The 19,976-nt window shown below is 40.5% G+C and overlaps 2 protein-coding genes across 4 annotated transcripts in view; both read right to left on the bottom strand.

Annotated features, from left to right (window-relative positions):
• Positions 1 to 19,976, bottom strand: part of LOC129633768 (protocadherin alpha-C2) — a 128,872-nt gene that overhangs the window by 78,492 nt on the left and 30,404 nt on the right. The gene's annotated exons all lie outside the window — the stretch shown is intronic.
• PCDHAC1 (protocadherin alpha subfamily C, 1) lies at positions 3,855 to 6,521 on the bottom strand. The gene is given in 2 exon segments (XM_055555722.1): positions 3,855 to 5,513; positions 5,516 to 6,521. Coding segments are annotated over 2 exon segments (2,454 nt in total). The 3' UTR covers positions 3,855 to 4,065.

Below are 19,976 nucleotides of genomic sequence, written 5' to 3'. Positions count from 1 at the left end.
TTGCCTTATTATTACCAATTATTTTTCATAAATGCAGTATAAAAGAGACATGTAACTTATTTATATCTTGACCCATTCTCTTCTCATCAATTAAAATTGGGAACAAAGTGAGTAACCACCTTTATCATTAAGTTTTGGTTTTAAAGAATAATCCTTACCAATAAATTCTTTACTTCCCATACGTTAGTCAGAATCCTAGATTGTGATCTATATTCATTTGACATTCTGCCAAATGCTATTTCTGATATTCACATTATATGCTTTTGAGCAATATAAAAACCTCTTAGTAATTCAGTCTACTTTCATCCCAACCCAGCTAGAGTATTTAGTCTCTGAAATATTACTGAAAATATTGAAGTAAAATCAATAGGTCATTAACATTAATGATGAAAATCAACAGTCATTAACATTATCGAAATCAATAGGTTATTGATTGATTTCGATTGATTTCAGTGAAAATCAATAGGTCATTAACATTATCATACATGCTGTCAAAACTCTCCCACTCATACATCTCCCCAAAGCATTGCTTTTCTCTTTTCTATTAAAGCTATGATGCTCTTCTCTCCTTGTCACTAGTTTGAGGTTTCCATATTATACAAAGAATACTATTGTTCTGTCTCCATATATTTGAATCTGAACATATTTCATATAGCCTGCATGCTTCCTTAGATTCTGCACTCTAAAGTTTTTCAAAGTGTGGTTATCAGCTTCAAAGTCAAAATAGATATAAGGAAATACCCAGTTAACCTATGGGCAAGTCTACTTAGGGAATATATGTTAGCAAATAAAAACACCCAGAATGCCAAAAACAGTCTACCATTTGTCATTAACAAATGACACTGCAAAGGGGAAATATCTTATGCCCCATAGATCCTGGCAAAAGAGAAGTTGCTTTAATTTGGTTTAGTTTAATTTAGACTGGTATGTTAAAAATATAATTTTCATATGAAATTTTTAATAAAGTCAGTTTATGCTGTTGTGCATTTTTGGGACACTAATATTTACTATCTTTAAAAACTGCCAATGCAGTTTTTAACAGGAAGTAGATGTATCACAGATATCATCTAAAAAATTATCAAGAATCTTAACAGAAAAAAATTGACATGAGACTCATATTGCTTAGCTGTTGCACAATAGGTCAATTTTGTTTATATCTGTTAAATATTATCAAAGGAGAGATACAGATAAAATGTTTTCCTGAATTTCATAAGCTGTTTTTTTTAGTATTGTAAACTATACTAATGTACTCTAAAATAAGAGAAAAGAGCTTAGAGTAGAACAAAATATAAGTACATATGCATCAACATGATTCTGTGTGATTCGGACACAGTTAAAATTATGAAATTGCAGGCTTTTCAAAAGAGAGATCATTTCTAAAACTGAAGCAACAAATACCTTATTTCTAGAATTCTATAGTTGTTCTTAAGGCATTCAATGAACACCATGACGAGCATTCTTTTCTAAAGCATCAAAAGACTGGATCAATCTGCACTTGGAGGAAAAAGTAAGTGATAAATGCCTGTGTTGAATTACAAATACTCCAGCTTCATAGATGTTATTTTTGTCCATGTTTTTATACAACAAACTTTCTTTATATGTAAGGAAATATCCAGCCCATAAAAATGAACAATGAACCACCTATAAAGCAACATATCAACAATGATGGGAAGATTGCTCAACTGGATGGATGAGATGGCACAATAGTCCTCCATGTCTAAACAGTATATATCTCTGTTACTTTATCACTCACATAAATGTAAACATTCTGGGGCAGGGGACATATTCCTCTGTTATTAGCTATATTCTTTCCTTCTAAGTGGATACTGTTCCTTCTCTCAGATCCATTGATCTTCCTAATGCTTACTTATGTTTCCTTTGCAGTCTAGTCAAAATGTTTCTCTCAAACAATTCCTAATTCTCAAACTTCATAGACACTACTGGTATTCTTATCTCTCCTTGTTACAGAAAGCAATGAAGAAAAGAAATAGTGAATTCTCTTAATAGAAGGAGAGTTTATACATTGTGTTTCGATACCTGAAATACTAATATTTTGTGCACCAATTTTCTCCCTTAAAATTAGCTGCACTTTAATTTTCATTCATGCAAATTTCACAATAATTATGTGCATTCCTGCTAATCACTTTGTCATCTACAGAAACTGGACTGGTATTTAGCCCCAGAACACAGCATTGATGTTGTTCATGCTAGCTGTAGACCAGAAAATCCCTGTTGTATTGTTTCATGATTATATATCATAAGGAAGAAAATAATCATTGAAATAATGTATTTGAAAAGGGCCTTTAAACTGCTAGCTATATATAAACATAAAGTAAAAAAGTAAATTTTTATTTATATATTAAACAGTGTTACCACTCAATTCATAGATTCACAAATTGAATCATTTATTCATCAAGTTATTGACTAATCATATAGTATATAATGGATTCCATTGTATCATGCTGTAAATATTAAATATGCAAAATTATAAAAGATGCAAATCTATTTTATTTGCGGTTAACATCATTATTTGAAGTAGAGTAACTTATAACCCAATTTCCCTCTTATTATCTGAAATGGTAAAACATTCCCTTCATTCCCTTCCCTAACTTCTGCATACCTCCTTCCCTTGTATCCATGATCTCTATGAGAAGTCACAAAGTAATACTGGAAAATTTCTAATCCAATTGCTCCCACTTCTCTTAGAAAATTTTGAAATACCAAGGGCCACTATAGATGAACTGAAGTATTTGAATAATTTAATCTTTCTTAGGTGCTGCTGCTGTTGCTGTGTGTGCTTGGTCATGTCCAATTGTTGCAAACCCATAGACTGTCAAGTCCCATAGACTACCTGCCAGGCTCCTCTGTCTATGGGGCTCTCCAGGCAAGAATACTGGAGTGGGTTGCCATTTCCTTCTCCAGGGGATCTTCCTGACCCAGGAATCGAACGCGGGTCTCCTGCATTGCAGGCAGACTCTTTACTGACTGAGCTACGAGGGAAGCCTTCTTAGGGACATTGCACCTTAACATGGTATTTTCTTATTTCAAAGTTTACTGGCTTCTAAAATAATAAGAAAATTAAATCCAAGTTGAATGGACTTTGAATGGGAAGTGCACCTTGAACACACAAATGTTTCTGACATGGCAATTATACATCTGTTTTCTTTGTGAAATGCATCAATAGGAACACATAATAAAAGATTGTCAAGTCCTATACCCAACTGTATCATCTTTCTGTCAGTACAAATAAGTGCTCTGAGACATGCTTATTATTTCTATATATTTACAAATACTGTGTGGAACTATTATCTATGTTTTGGAATACCATTATCAAAAAAGACTACTTTGTCAAAACAGTATTCATTGTAAAATATAGCCTAGGGAATATGCTGCATTTTATTAAATGGTATAGCATTCACAATCCAATTCACTGCCATCTCTACCACAAAACCTTCTCTAATTCCCTCTTCCCTGTCTAGATGTTCTCTCTCTCCCTTCTTTGAACATCTGTTATGATTTATTTTTACATGTTTTAGGTTATCATCATGTTTAAATCATGTATTTGTTATGGTTTGAGTAAATGTCTCATCATCCATGATACTAAGTTTGTATTATGCAAAAACTCTTCCATAATTTTCATTCTCACCTTAGGTATCAGAATGCCTTAAACATATCTGTTGCTCAAAATATGTTTTCTAATGAAAGGATATTTATTTCAAGTAATTCCTTAAAGAAATTCATAAAAGGAATTATTCAAAGACATCCCAGGTTGTTTATTACCTGTTCCAGAAACTTTGGTGGTTTATTCTTTTCAATTTTAGAACTTTATACTGTATTACTTTAATTGTTCTTTAATAGGTTTGAATTTCTTACCTTGGTTTTTCAAAAATAAACTGTAACCTCCTTCAGGCCAAAAATGATCTCTTTTAACACCTGGATCTTCCCAGAATCCTTAGCACAGGGGATGCTGAGCCAGAGTGTTCAATTCAATGGATTACATGCTACCAAAGACTCACATAAGAAACATTTTATAAATACCTAGTGACCATCTCCTGGTCAAGGGAATCAAATTCCATAAAATATGCTTACCATGGCATTGACATTTGCATGATCCCCTTTCCTATTCCAAATCCGGAGACAGGACATTGGCACATTCAGTTCTACCCCAGAGGCCAGATTTCTCAGGTCAGCAGCACTGTATCCCCCATGCAACAGCAAACTGTTATTATCATAACCAAGTCCCAGGGAGGCCCAACAGAGATAAGTATGAGAAAGTCTTTCGACTGTAGTGACATCTATTGTGGCTGATGACATGCAAGGATTCGAAGCCACCTTGCTTCCATACCTCAGCTCCTCTGGAGAGTGACAGCAGCTCTGAGTGCAACAACCTGCACTCTGGCTCAACTTGCTACACACAAAGAAAAGTAGACACCCCAGAAATAAAAAGGAAATACAGGCCAGGGCAATTGTTAAATACAGGTTCTGGGCAGAAAGGTGCCCTCCTGTTTCCCAGCCATCTTCAAAGTCTGGAAGGACCTGAGGGGCAGAGCTGCTCAACAGCACACCCAATGTGACAGAGGCAGAAAGTGATGGGTCTCCATGGTCCTGAACCACCACCACCACCTTCTGTTTAACTGCATCAGTGGGAAGAACTAAACGAGCAGTACGGAGCTCTCCCATGTTGGCTGAAATTCTGAAAAGGCTCGAGTCAGAAGCCTGAAAGATGTAGTAGGAAAGCCAAGCATTGGAGCCACTGTCTGCATCTTCTGCTACCACTTTTGTGATCAAGTGTCCTGTTCTGGCAGAGCAGGGCACGATTTCCACTGGGACAGAGCCATTTTTGGGCAAGGGAAACAAGATGACTGGAGCATTGTCGTTCCTATCCACCACAAACAAGTTCACAGTCACTGTTGCACTTCTGGGAGGAAAGCCACCATCCCGGGCTTCCACTTGGAAGTGAAACCCCCTGAGCCACTCAAAGTCAAAGGAAATTTTGGCAGTGATAGCCCCACTGGATGAATCTACTTCCACCAAGCTAGAGGCTGCCTGTCCTTCAGAGATAATATCCAACAGCTCATAGAAGACAAGGCCATTCTTCCCCAGATCTGGGTCCTGGGCAAACACATGTCCTAGGGAGACCCCAGGGGCATTGTTTTCAACCACAAAAAGTTCCTGTTTCGATTTAGGAAAGCTTGGTGTGTTGTCATTCACATCAGCAACTGACACAGTCAGTGTCCTGCGAGTGCTAAGTGGAGGTGAGCCACCATCCGAGGCAGTGATCAGAACCTGGTACTCACTGACTTGCTCCCGGTCCAGCGGCCCATCAGTCACCAAGCTGTAGTAGTTGCCAAAGGAAGCCTTCAACTTAAAGGGGCCTCTACCGTACATGCTACAGGTGACTTTACCATTGGGACCAAGGTCTTCATCCCTTACATTAAGGAGAGCAATCACTGTGTCAGTGGCGGCGTCCTCGGAAACGGGACTGGAGAGAGTGAGAAGGTTCACCTCAGGGCGTGATCGTTCACGTCAGTCACCTCCACCAGCAGTTTAACGGTGCTGGCTAGACTGAAGGCACCTTCATCCCTTGCCTCAAGGTATGCCTCCAACAGCGTTTCAGGAGGACCTAGTGAAGCAGCGACCCGCACTTCCCCATTTCTAGGGTGCACGTGAAAGTGGTGTTGCAGCTTGGCTTGGGTGCTATTGCTTAAGGAGTACCGGATTTCCCCATTGGAGCCTTCATCCGGGTCCGAGGCTTGCACTCGGAATAACACAGTCCCATTGGGTGCAGTCTCTGGCACCTTGGTGCGGTATATTGAGCGCTCAAATACAGGTGCATTGTCGTTTGTGTCCACCACGACGATGGTGACTTGTACCTCACCGGAGCGAGCTGGCAGCCCGCCGTCCCGAGCGGTGAGCACTAGCCGGTGGGTGGCACGCTGCTCCCGATCCAACGCTTTCTCCAACACCAGCTCTGGGAATTCGCTGCCGTCGACCCGCGAACCCATGTCCAGGCGAAAGTGCCGGCTGGGGCTCAGGCTGTAGCTTAGCAACCCGTTGCTTCCTTCCTCGGCATCTTCGGCATTAGGGAGAGTAAAGCGGGCTCCGGGCATAAGGAACTCAGGAATATGGAATTGCACGTCGCCGGCAGGGAAGTGAGGCGAGTTGTCGTTGATGTCCAGGACGTGAACATGGACCTTGTGCAGCTCTAGCGGGTCCTCGAGCACAAGCTCATAGATCAGGACGCAGGCAGCTTTGGCCCCGCACAGCCGTTCGCGGTCCGCCGGCTCTCGGACCACCAAGCTTCCGCTGGCCAGATCAACCCCGAAGTAAGTCTCGCCGCGGCTGGAAAGGAAGCGAAAGTTCCGCAAGGACAGAGAGGCCGCTGACAGCCTCAAGTCCTGGGCAACACTGCCTACGGCTACGCCCCGTTCGGTCTCCTCCGACACTGAGTATTCGAGCTGTCCGGCTACAGAGCCGCAGGAAACCCACATACATAGAACCGCCACCCTCCAGCCCACCATCCCCCTCCCTCTCGGCGTCCTCGCTCCACCAGCCGTGACCCGGGACCATGCTCCGGACTCCCGGAGAGTGCAAGCCGTGGTAAAAGGAAAAAACCGAAGGCCGGTCGGCCGCCGCTGCCCGCTGGAAGTGCAGAGACAGCCGACGTTCGCCTTCCGAATGCCGTAATTTCCCGGGACCGGCCGGCTGACAGCAAGGCTTGCTAGACTCGAGGTTCGGCAGCCGTCTGGGAAAGCGGAGCCTGCGGGAGCGGAGGAGCGCAGCGCCGCCTAGGGGTGCAGAGGCGAGGAAAACTGCCGGGCTCCGGGAAGAGCGGTCTCGGTTGCCCGCCCACTGGGAACTCGCCCCGCGCCCAGGCAGCGAGCGCAAGGCGGGGCAAAGAGATGCTCCGAGAAACTAACACACCTTCCCTTAAACTGCGTTTCCTAGGACAACGCCCTGACTGCCGCAGTCTTAACGTCTACAAACTCTACATGAAGACGGCTTAAAACTGGGGCTGAGCTCGGCTGGGCGTCTCTCAGCGACTATTTTGAGAGCCGAGCATCGGGTCCCGGGCGCTCGGACCCACTGACTCCCTACAGGGCCGGCAGAGGGAGGAATTCCGAGAGGAACCGCCGAGCCGACACCCTGGGAGGCGGGACCACGACCATGAACCACTAGGCCTTCTAGGCTTAAGGAAACAGGAACCCCCAAACCAAGTGCTATGGTGCGTTCCGTGCTGGATTCTCAGCCTCTCCGCTGAGAGTTTAAGTCTCTCCTGCACTTTCTTATATCCCCGGAGACGCCAAGATTTCTATAGCGAGAACCAGCGAGGGGCATATGGGGATCATTCCCCGGCACTCTCGCTTTTCAAGGCACAAAACTAGGCGAGCGCAATTCCGGCTCAACGTTCCCTCTTTTTACCAAATCAGCAGCTTTTCTCTTTCCCCAGGAGCCCCTAAGGGGAGTGCTCGGCAAGCTCTGGGCGAGGAAGTGGTTAGAAGCTAGTCAATATCAAGCATCAGAAACTCAGAAAGATTGACAGCTCATCCCCAAACTGGACCTGGACGTACAAAATGAAGGGGGAAATACTGAGATACTCCCCAGAGCGTGACCAGGAAACTGTTCTGTAAATTTGCTCTTATTCAGAAAACAGCACTGAATTGGTGTAAGAGCAGACCTGATGCCCGTCGGTTCCCCAGCTTTGTTTTTAGCCGGTCTTCGGCACGGAAAATGGGACAGTGATCTGTTCTATGAAAAACAGCTCTTGGCCACAATACTTCCAAATTCCACCTACAATAGCACCCTACAACCAGTGGCTTCTCCTGAGAGGGTGGAGAGCTGAAAAAGCTTAAACACTAAACACTAAATTCCTCACTCAAATCCTTCTTTTGATACAATTTCAGTATCCAAAGCCCCAAGAACCAAAATTTGAAAGACAAAAGTTGAATACAGATAAAGAAGTGAAGCTCTCAGGGCATTATATTTACTAGTCAAAAAACTGCCTAAACATACGGCTAATTACTGAAGCTGAGTACTGGATACATGGAGTTAATTACACAATTCTCTCAACTTTACTATATGCCTGAATATTTCTCTAATAATTTTTTTAACTGTCACTTAAAATGTAGGTGGGGCAGGCAGGGATAAACAGGCACCTCCAGCTTTCCGGTTTTAAGACTAAGTGGGATTGGTAACTTCACTGTGCCACTAAACACCAATCACCTCCTCTGTCCATCACAAACCCACCCCTTATTTCTTCCAAGGAAGTAGGGCAGGCTGCCTCTTGTTGTTTTAGTCACTAAGTGGTGTCAGACTCTTTGGGACCCCATGGACTATAACCCACCACGGTCTTCTGTCCATACGATTTCCCAGGCAAGAATATTGAATGGATTACCATTTCCTTCTCCAGGGGAATCTTGCCAACCTAGGGATCGAAACTGCCTCCCCTGCAGTAGCAGGCAGATTCTTTTACCACTGAGCTACCTATTTATTTTATTTATGAGCTGCCTATTTATTTAATATATATTATAATTATTACAAAGCATAAATACTTCTATTATACTTCAGTTTTTAAAATAATTCTGCTTCAAAGCCTATCATAAAATAATCATTGAAATGTGGCATGTCAAAAGTTACTCCTCTGCTATCAAGGACTATAAAATGAAAAATAATATATATCACCCCTGCCCTTGGGTTTCCTTGGTGGCTCAGTGGTAAAGAATCCACCTGCAATGCAGGAGCTGCAGGAGACACAGGTTCAATCCCTGGGGTCGGGAAGATCCCCTGGAGGAGGGCATGGCAACCCATTCCAGTAATCTTGCCTGGAGAATCTCGGACAGAGAAGCCTAATAGGCTACAGTCCATACGGTCACAAAGAGTCGGACACAACTGAAGCAACAGCACACACTCAATATTTATTGATATAAACTAGTTTGTGGGAAAGTAATATTTAGATATCTGAATATTTGGATATCCTGAAGATGAGAAAGTCTAAAAACTTTTTTCCTGTGTATAATATTACTGCGGCTGCTGCTGCTAAGTCACTTCAGTCGTGTCCGACTCTGTGCGACCCCATAGATGGCAGCCCACCAGGCACCCCCGTCCCTGGGATTCTCCAGGCAAGAACACTGGAGTGGGTTGCCATTTCCTTCTCCAGTGCATGAAAGTGAAAAGTGAAAGTGAAGTCGCTCAGTAGTGTCCAAGTCTTAGTGACCCCATGGACTGCAGCCTACCAAGCTCCTCCATCCATGGGATTTTCCAAGGCGAGAGTACTGGAGTGGGTTGCCATGTTAAAATCATGAATTAACTTCTCTATAGCAGAACCCTTCCTTTCTAATATTTTGTTTTGCCAGTTCGTGGGATTTTCTATAGTGTCTCCTAATTCAAGTATTTTCAAGCTTTTAATTAGGTGCAAGTACAACTTTAAGAGGACTCTGTGCAAAAACATTGCTCTGATTTCTGCTTGGGTTCTATTGCAAAGACTATTACTATAAAGCTCTCCCACCAAACTTGGCTGTAATCTGTAAATTCAAGAGATTGCTAGCCATAATGCGTGAGTTCATGTTAGAGATCCTGAAGCCAAACAGGAGAATGATCTGAATATCCACCAGAGTTTGTCAGTAAAATGTTATTGTACTTAAGATTTTCTTAGTAATTAAGATTATTCTTTTGGGAATATATTCTGTACTTATGGGAAGTAAATTAAAAAACTGGACATCACAATCACATTAAGCAATTTTCATCCCATAATATTGCTTCATGAAGGTTTCAAATCAAGCCTAACAGAGTGTGAATTGTTTGAGGGTAGAGATCTGTATCACTCAATTTTGTCTCTGAAATATCTAGCTAAGCTCCAGGCACATAAATTAAATGGCTCAACTACTCTCAGTACACAACAGCCTATGTCAATCATTGTTTCTTTTTTAACCTGAACACTTTACCAATAGCACATTACTATAGAACTTCTCAAGTTTGTACAAAGTTTTTCTCCATAACATAATATTATATAAAGTGTCTCAGACATTTTTTTCATGAATCTTCACTCTAATTAACTCTATGCTGTGTTTTCTTACTCCTTTTTATAACTATGCTAATTTTTCTAGAATTACCTCTTTATAAAATCTTACTCTATTTCATCTTCAAAGTATAGTCCTCAGAACTTAAAGTCATGCTCCAGATTGGTCATAATATCCAAGGAGATGAGATCTTGCCTTTTCATTCTAAATACTCCATATCAAGTAAGGGTCTAAACTTGCATCTGGTTCTTTAACAGCCACATCACATAACTTTTTTATGATGGATTTAAAGCTAAAATTCATATGTGGTTTTTTCCTAGATGTTATTAAGCCACAGATCAAAAAATCCTAGACTTTTACACTTAATTTTTTAAAGTCAAATTGGCTGAATGTCATTGTATTAAGAGCTAGCCAGTCTGGTTCAATCACATATTTTACCTATATCAAATTTCATATTCCTACATATTTGGTAAGCAGTCACACCAGATCTTCCTCTGAGCTGATGAAAAAAATTTCATCACATGCGGCTGAAAAGGAAGGCTTGCAACCACTACTAATCATCCTATCTGACATCAGTTTTATAGGAGTGTCTAACCTAAAATAAAGATCTGACAAAGGCACTATCAACATTCACCAAAAAAGAATCTACATAAATCTCACATTATATTATAGTTTCAAAACAAAGTATTTCCAGATCATAATTATTTATATATTTTTTAATTTTGATAAAAATTTCACAGCTATCACCCCCCAAAATGGCCATCTTTATTTTAAACAATAAAAATATCAGAATTATTGCCATGAAAAATCATAAGCATAACAGCATGTAATAGCTATTATTCAATACTGACTTGGAAATTCTAGACAACACAAGATAAGGAAGTGTGTGTACATATGTGTGTGTGTTAGAGAGGAGGATAAAATATGCTGTCACTAATAGATGATAAATTTATAGGTAATAAAATTTTCTATTCATAAAGTCCCAGACAATTAAAGAAAAATAAATAGAACTGAAAGAGAGCTCAATGAGATGACTAAGTTATAAAACATAGTTTTCCTACATATCTGCAATAACTAGACAAAAAGAGGGATTTCAATCAATTATGGATAAATGAAAATGGATTTCTTCTCCATAAAACCTACCAAAAACAACAGAAGAATAGCCAACAAAAAGTAAAATTGTGTCTTTGATGAAACTCCTTAAAGCATTGGAACTTCAACCATAGTATATATGAAGAGAAGTTACCAAGTGCTAAGAAAATTGGACCAAGATGCCAGAAAATGCTGAGAGAATATTCTTGCCACTGGAGACCTTGGGAAGAGCTGGTAGACTAGAGTTTTCCAAAGTAATACTTCACAGTGAGATGTAAAACAAAAGATCCCTTATTTGAAACAAAAATATCTAGGTGCCTAAGTTAAATCAGGCAGGGCTTTTCCATAATCCTATTTGTCAGCACAAAATAGGAGAAAAAGCAGGAGTGAATGCACTAGTGAGCAGATGCACAATTATTTCAAGAGTGAACCTAAGTATGTGCTAAAATTAAGAAAGAACTATGGAGGACAAATTGCTCTGCAGCTGCCAGTTCTCATTATTGGGAGATACGTAAAAGCTAAGGTATACACAAACCCCTCTAACAAATGGTAAACAGGAAATGCTCACTTTAGTCCAGAGCACTACTGGCCCATCCATCTACATTTCCACCTGCAGATAGCTGGTCCTAAAGGAACTCCTCTCAAAGATAAATACTAATCAAAAAAGAGCCAATGCAGGACCTATATAAATATTACAAGAAGGAATAAGAAAGTAAATATGAAAAATAACAGATAATAACACACAGATCTCTAAAGGTCTCTAGTTAAAAGATGCATGAAACAATTTTAAAGAGTCTCAGAGAATTAAGAACTCAGGGATACAGAATTTCAAAAAAAAAAAATGAAAATGCCACAGAAGACCATGAAAACTGAGCTGATACAACTCATGAAATAAGTGGGAGAGAAATATAAAATCAGAAATAATAGAATATAATAGCAGAAATTAGAGCCACATTGGAAATAGTAAAAAAGTGAACAAACTCTGCTTGGTATTAATACATAGTCAAGAACAATAAGAAACACTTGAGAAGGCTGAGAAAAGTAAGTAGAAAGAACAAACTTCCAGTTTCACCTCCAACACGTAAAGAGCTTAGAATTTATCACTTTTTTTCTTGTAATAAAAAGAAAAGCTGGATACATGACTTTTCCTGAACCCATCAGAGAACTGAGTTTACAGGAAAAACCTCTACTCTAAAATCTGGAAAGAAAAAAGTGAAAATGAAGTCACTCAATTGTGTCCAACTCTTTGTGACCCCATAGACTGTAGCCTACCAGGCTCCTCCATCCATGGGATTTTCCAGGCAAGAGTACTGGAGTGGGGTGCCATTTCCTTCTCCAGAGGATCTTCCCAACCCAGGGATCAAACCTGGGTCTCCCGCATTGTAGGCAGATGCTTTACTATCTGAGTCACCAGGGAAGTCACCAAAATCTGGAGAAATAAGCAAATGCAGAGAGTCAACCAAGACCTGTTTCCATGGAGCAGAAGCCTCTAGAGGCACAGCCTGGTAGGAACACCTAAATTGAAATTTTGACAAATTGCTGGAGGCTGAGTTGTGGACTATCTTAAGAGTGAGAAACGCATGGAGGTTACAGTTGAAGTGAAGGGAGAGCATGCCTACTTTTATGGACTTTACTTTCAGGAATCCCACTAGGTTCTCAAAGTGAACATCCAAGAAAGATCTCCTTGGCTCTGGCAGGGAAAGACGGATAGTACTCCTTCTGAGGTAGGCCCAGAAGCTTCTCCTTTCTTCTTTTAAAAAACCAATTGTATGTAACAATATATATAAACATATTTCTGGGTTTATAATATATAGAAATGAAACAAAATTGCCAATTATAGTACAAAGGAAGTGGATGGAAGAACAGCTGTAATGGATAAGGAAATTCCAATGCAGGGCAATAAATTAACAGAACCAGAAATGGGAAATGAGAAACACTATAAATATATAATTTCTTTCCTTTTTCCCTCAACATCTTTAAAAGACATAAAATTATATAATGTAATAATTGTAACAATGTACTGTTGGGCTTGTAATATATAGAGATGTGTATTGCTTTCCTGTAGCTGCTGCAAAAAAGTTACCACACATTGGGTGGCTTAAAACAGTTTTTCTCATAGTTTTGGAGGGGAGAAATTCAAACTTAAGGTGTTGGCGAGGCTGCACCCCTCTGGAAGCTCTAGCACAGATTTCATTTCTTGCCGCATACAGCTTTTGATGGCTGTGTTCATGACTCCACTATGCCTCTATCTTCACATAGCCTTCCCTCTGTGTCTGTGTCCTCCCTTATTCTCTCTCTTATAAAAAAACACTTCTCTTTGGAATTAGTGCCCACCTGGGAAATTCAGGATAAACTCCTCATCCCAAGATCCTTAACTTAATTACATCTTCAAAGTCCTTTTTTCCCCCAAATAGGTCACATTCACAGGTTCCAAGGGTTAGGAAGTGGACATACCTTTTTGGAGGCCACAATTCAACCCACTACAAGATGTAATAATACATATAATAATAGAACAAAGAAGAAGAAAAAAAAAGAGTTATATAGGAGTAATATCTTTATACCTTAATAGAATTAAGTTAATATAAATCTGAAGGAGATATTGATATTATAATGTATATAATAAACTCTAGAGAAACCACTGAGAAAATAACTCAAAAATACAGTTTAAAAGCCATTGAAGGAATTAAAATGTTACATTTGAAAATATTCACTTAATAAAAATATCGGTAAAGGAGGAATATAAAAACAAAGAAGAATTAAGACATAAAGAAACCAAAAGTAAAATGGCAGACAAGAGGCAATTGCAGAGCAGTTTGCCTATATGCACCCATCTTGTGCTGTGGTAGAAAGACTTTTTCCCTTCCCCATTAAAAACAGATACAACAGGCACAGTGGAAAAGAATCCACCTGTCAATGCAGGGGACAAGGGTTTGATTCCTGGTCTGGGAAAATTCCACATGCCCCGGCACCACAACTACTGAGCCTTCACTCTAAAGCCCATGAGCTGCAACCACTGAGCCTGTGTGCTATGACTACTGAAGCCCTCAGTGCCCTAGAGCCTGCATACTGCAACTACTGAACCCTCATGCTGCAAGCAATGAAGCCCACGTGCCTAGAGCCTATGCTCTACAACAAGAGAAGCCACCGCAATGAAGAGTAGCCCCCACTCACCGCAACCAGAGAAAGCCCACCCTCAGCAAGGAAGACCCAGTGCCACCAGAAAAACAAAACAGATACAACACACCCCGATGTTCAAAGCAGCACTATTTACAATAGCCAATACATGGAAGCAGTCTAAGTGACCATCAACAGATTAATAGGCAAAGCAGATGTGGTGTGTGTGATATACACATACAATGGAATACTACTTAGCCATGAAAAGAATGAACTCTTGCCATTTGCAGCAACATGGATGGATCTAGAGAATATCAGACTAAGTGAAGTAAATCAGAGAAAGGCAGATATTACATGATATCACTTAAAAGTGCAATCTGAAAATACAAATGAATATATTTACAAAACAGAAATAGACTCACAAAGATAACAAACTTAAGGATACCAAAGAGGAAAGGGAAGGAGGAGGGATAAATTAGGCGTATGGAATAACATATCATTGTTTGTTGTTAAAAGATTCATACTGTGAGTGAGTGACTGAAAGTTATTCAGTCATGTTCGACTCTTTGCAACCCCATGGACTACAACCCACCAGGCTCCTCTGTCCATGAATTCTCCAGGCAGGGATAATGAAATGGATTGCCATTCTCTTCTCCAGGGGATCTTCCTGACCCAGGGACTGAACTCATGTCTCCTACATCGCAGGGGAATTTTTTACTGTCTGAGCTATCAGGGCAGCCCTACTATATGTAAAATACGGAATTCCCTGGTAGTCCTATGGTTGGGACTCTGTGCTTTCACTGCCAAGGACCTGAGTTTGATCCCTGGTTGGGGAACTATGATTCCACAAGCCACACAGTGTGGAAAAAAATAATAATAAATACAATAAAATAGATAAACAACAAGGATTTACTGTAACAATTTTTACACAGGAAACAATTTTCTATAATGAAAACTAATCTTAAAAATTATATATATATATATATATACACACACACACACATACACACACATTATGTGGGCTTCCCAGATGGTGCTAGTGGTAAAGAACATGCCTGTCAATGCAGGAGACAAAAGAGATGTGGATTCAATCTCTGGGTCAGGAAGATCCTCTGGAGGAGGGCACGGCAACTGACTCCAGTATTCTTCCCTGGAGAATCTCCATGGACAGAGGAGCCTAGCAGGCTAGATTCTAGTTCAGTTCAGTTGCTCAGTAGAATGTGACTCTCTGCAACCCCATGGACTGCAGAACACCAGGCTTCCCTGTTCATCATGAACTCACAGAGCATGCTCAAACTCATGTCTATTGAGTCGGTGATGCCATCCAACCATCTCATCCTCTGTTGTCCCCTTCTCCTCCTGGATTCAATCTTTCCCAGCATCAGGGTCTTTTCCAATGAGTCAGCTCTTTGCATCAGGTGGCCAAAGTATTGGAGTTTCAGCTTCAGCATGAGTCCTTCCAATGAATATTCAGCACTGATTTCTTTAGGATGGCCTGGTTGGATTTCCTTGCAGTCCAAGGGATCCTAAGAGCCTTCTCCAACACCACAGTTCAAAAGCATCAATTCTTCAGCGTTCAGCTTTCTTTAAAGTCCAACACTCACATCCATACATGACTACTGGAAAAACCATAGCTTAGACTAGACAGACCTTTGTTGGCAGGGTAATGTCTCTGCTTTTTAATATGCTAAGATGGTCATAGCTTTTCTTTCAAGGAGCAAGCATTTTTTACTTTCATGACTGCAGTTACCATCTGCAGTGATTTTGGAGCCCCCCCCCCACAAAAAAATTCTCTCACTCTTTCAATTGTTTCCCCACCTATTTGCCATGAAGTGATGGGACTGGATGCCATGATCTTAGTTTTCCGAATGCTGAGTTTTAAGCCAACTTTTTCACTCTGCTCTTTCACTTTCATCAAGAGGCTCTTTAGTTCTTCACTTTCTGCCATAAGGATAGTGTCATCTGCATATCTGAGGTTATTGATATTTCTCCTGGCAATCTTGTTCCAGCTTGTGCTTCATCCAGCTCAGCATTTCATATGATGTACTCTGCATGTAAGTTAAACAAACAGGGTGACAATATACAGCCTTGATGTACTTCTTTCCCAATTTGGAACTAGTCTGTTGTTCCATGCCCACTTCTAACTATTGCTTCTTGACCTGCAGACAGATTTCTCAGGAGGCAGGTAAGGTGGTCTGGTATTTCCATTTGTTTAAGAATTTTCCACAGTTTATTGTGATCCACACAGTCTAAGGCTCTGGTGTAGTCAATAAAGAAGAAATAGATGTTTTTCTGGAACTCTCTTGATTTTTTGATGATCCAGTGGATGTTGGCAATCTGATCTCTGGTTCCTCTGCCTTTGCTAAATACAGCTTGAACATCTGGAAGTTCATGGTTCACATACTGTTGAAGCCTGCCTTGGAGAATTTTGAGCAGTACTTTGCTAGCATGTGAGATGAGTGCAATTGTGCATTGCCTTTCTTTGGGATTGGAATGAAAACTGACCTTTTCCAGTCCTGGGGCCATTGCTGAGTTTTCCAAATTTGCTGGCATGTTGAGTGCAGCACTTTCACAGCATCATCTTTTAGAAGTTGAAATAGCTCAACTGGAATTCCATTACCTCCACTAGCGTTGTTCATAGTGATGCTTCCTAAGGCCCAATTGACTTCACATTTCAGGATGTCTGGCTCTAGGTGAGTGATCACACCATCGTGGTTATCTGGGTCATGAAGATATTTTTTATATAGTTCTTCTATGTATTCTTGCCACCTCTTCTTAATATCTTCTACTTCTGTTAAGTATATACCATTTCTTCCTTTATTGAGCCCATCTTTGCATGAAACTTTCCCTTTGTATCTCTAATTTTCTTGAAGGGGTCTCTAGTCTTTCCCATTCTATTGTTTTCCTCTATTTTTTTGCATTGATCACTGAGGAAGACTTTCTTATCTCCCTATGCTATTCTTTGTAAATCTGCATTCAAATGGGTATATCTTTCTTTTTCTCCTTTGCCTTTCACTTCTCTTCTTTTCTCAGTTATTTGTAAGGCCTCCTCAAACAACCATTTTGCCTTTTTGCATTTCTTTTTCTTGGGGATGGTCTTGATCACTGCCTCCTTTACAATGTCATGAACCTCCATCCATAGTTCTTCAGGCATGCTGTCTATCACATCTAATCCCTGGAATCTATATGTCACTTCCACTATATAATCGTAAGAGATTTGATTTAGGTCATACCTGAATGGTCTAAGGGTTTTCCCTACTTTCTTCAATTTAAGTCTGAATTACTGAAATAAGGAGTTCATGATCTATGCCACAGTCAGCTCCTGGCCTTGTTTTTGCTGACTGTATAGAGCTTCTTCATCTTCAGCTGCAAAGAATATAATCAATCTGATTTCAGTATTGACCATCTGGTGATGTCCATGTGGAGAGCCTTCTCTTGAGTTGTTGGAAGAGGGTGTTTGCTATAACCAGTGCATTCTCTTGGAAAAACTCTGTTAGCCTTTGCCCTGCTTCATTTTGTACACCAAGGCCAAATTTGCCTGTTACTTCAGGTATCTCTTGACTTTCTACTTTTGCATTTCAGTCCCTTCATTGCAGATGAAGAGGACATCTTTTTTGTGTGCTAGTTCCAGAACGTCTTGTAGGTCTTCAAAGAACCTTCAACTTCAGCTTCTTCAGCATTACTGGTTGTGGCATAGACTTAGATTACTGTGATATTGAATGGTTTTCCTTGGAAACGAACAGGGATCATTCTGTCATTTTTGAGACTGCACCCAAGTAATACATTTCCGACTCTTTTGTTGACTATGAGGGTTATTCCATTTCTTCTAAGGGATTCTTGCCCAAGTAGTAGATATAATGGTCATCTGAGTTAAATTCGCCCATTTCAGTCCATTTTAGTTCAGTTCAGTTCAGTTCAGTCATTCACTCGTGCCTGATTCTTTGCAACCCCATCACACCAGGCCACCCTGTCCATCACCAACTCCCGGAGTTTACCCAAACTCATGTCCATTGAGTCAGTGATGCCATCTAACCATCTCATCCTCTGTCTTCCTCTTCTCCTCCTGCCTTCAGTCTTTCCCAACATCAGGGTCTTCTCAAATGAGTCAGCTCTTCGCATCAGGTGGCCAAAGTATTGGAGTTTCATTTTCATCATCAGTCCTTCCAATGAACACCCAGGACTGATCTCTTTTAGGATGGACTGGTTGGACCTCCTTGCAGTCCAAGGGACTCTCAAGAGTCTTCTCCAACACTAAAGTTCAAGAGCATCAATTCTTCGGTGCTCAGCTTTCTTTATAATCCAACTCTCACATCCATACATGACTACTAGAAAAACAATAGCCTTGACTAGACGAACCTTTGTTGACAAAGTAATGTCTCTGCTTTTTAATATGCTGTCTAGGTTGGTCATAACTTTCCTTCCAAGGAGTAAGTGTCTTTTAATTTCATGGCTGCAATCACCATCTGCAGTGATTTTGGAGCCCCCCAAAATAAAGTCTGACACTGTTTCCATTGTTCCCCCATCTATTTCCCATGAAGTGATGGGACCAGATGCCATGATCTTCATTTTCTGAATGTTGAGCTTTAAGCCAACTTTTTCACTCTCCTCTTTCACTTTCATCAAGGGGCTTTTTAGTTCTTCTTCACTTTCTGCCATAAGGGTGGTGTCATCTGCATATCTGAGGTTATTGATATTTCTCCCGGCAATCTTGATTCAACTTGTGCTTCTTCCAGCCCAGCATTTCTCATGATGTACTCCGCATATAAGTTAAATAAGCAGGGTGACACTATACAGCCTTGATATACTCCTTTTCTTATTTGGAACCACTCTGTTGTTCCATGTCCAGTTCTAATTGTTGCTTCCTGACCTGCATACAGGTTTCTCAAGAGGTAGGTCAGGTGGTCTGGTATTCCCACCTCTTGAAGAATTTTCCGGTTTATTGTGATCCACACAGTCAAAGGCTTTGGCATAGTCAACAAAGCAGAAATAGATGTTTTTCTGGAACTCTCTTGCTTTTTTGATGATCCAGCGGATGTTGGCAATTTGATCTCTGGTTCCTCTGCCTTTTCTAAATCCAGCTTGAACATCTGGAAGTTCACAGTTCACGTATTGCTGAAGCCTGGCTTGGAGAATTTTGAGCATTACTTTAATAGTGTGTGAGATGAGTGCAATTGTGTGGTAGTTTGAGCATTCTTTGGCATTGCCTTTCTTTGGGATTGGAATGAAAACTGACCTTTTCCAGTCCTGGGGCCATTGCTGAGTTTTCCAAATTTGATGGTATATTGAGTGCAGCACTTTCACAGCATCATCTTTCAGGATTTGAAATAGCTCCACTGGAATTCCATCACCTCCACTAGTTTTGTTCATAGTGATACTTCCTAAGGCCCAATTGACTTCACATTCCAGGATGTCTAGCTCTAGGTGAGTGATCACACCATCGTGGTTATCTGGATTGTGAAGATCTTTTTTGTATAGTTCTATGTATTCTTGCCACCTCTTCTTAATATCTTCTGTTTCTGTTAGGTCCATACCATTTCTGTCCTTTATTGAGCCCATCTTTGCATGAAATGTTCCCTTGGTATCTCTAATTTTCTTGAAGAGATCTCTAGTCTTTCCTATTCTATTGTTTTCCTCTATTTCTTTGTATTAATCACTGAGAAAGGCTTTCTTATCTCTCCTTGCTATTCTTTGGAACTCTGCATTCAAATGGGTATATCTTTCCTTTTCTCCTTTCCTAAAATGTCAGTGTTCACT

The sequence above is a fragment of the Bubalus kerabau genome, chromosome 1 (assembly GCF_029407905.1).
Source record: "Bubalus kerabau isolate K-KA32 ecotype Philippines breed swamp buffalo chromosome 1, PCC_UOA_SB_1v2, whole genome shotgun sequence".
Taxonomy (NCBI): domain Eukaryota; kingdom Metazoa; phylum Chordata; class Mammalia; order Artiodactyla; family Bovidae; genus Bubalus; species Bubalus kerabau.
This window is presented reverse-complemented; position numbering and strand designations above follow the sequence as displayed.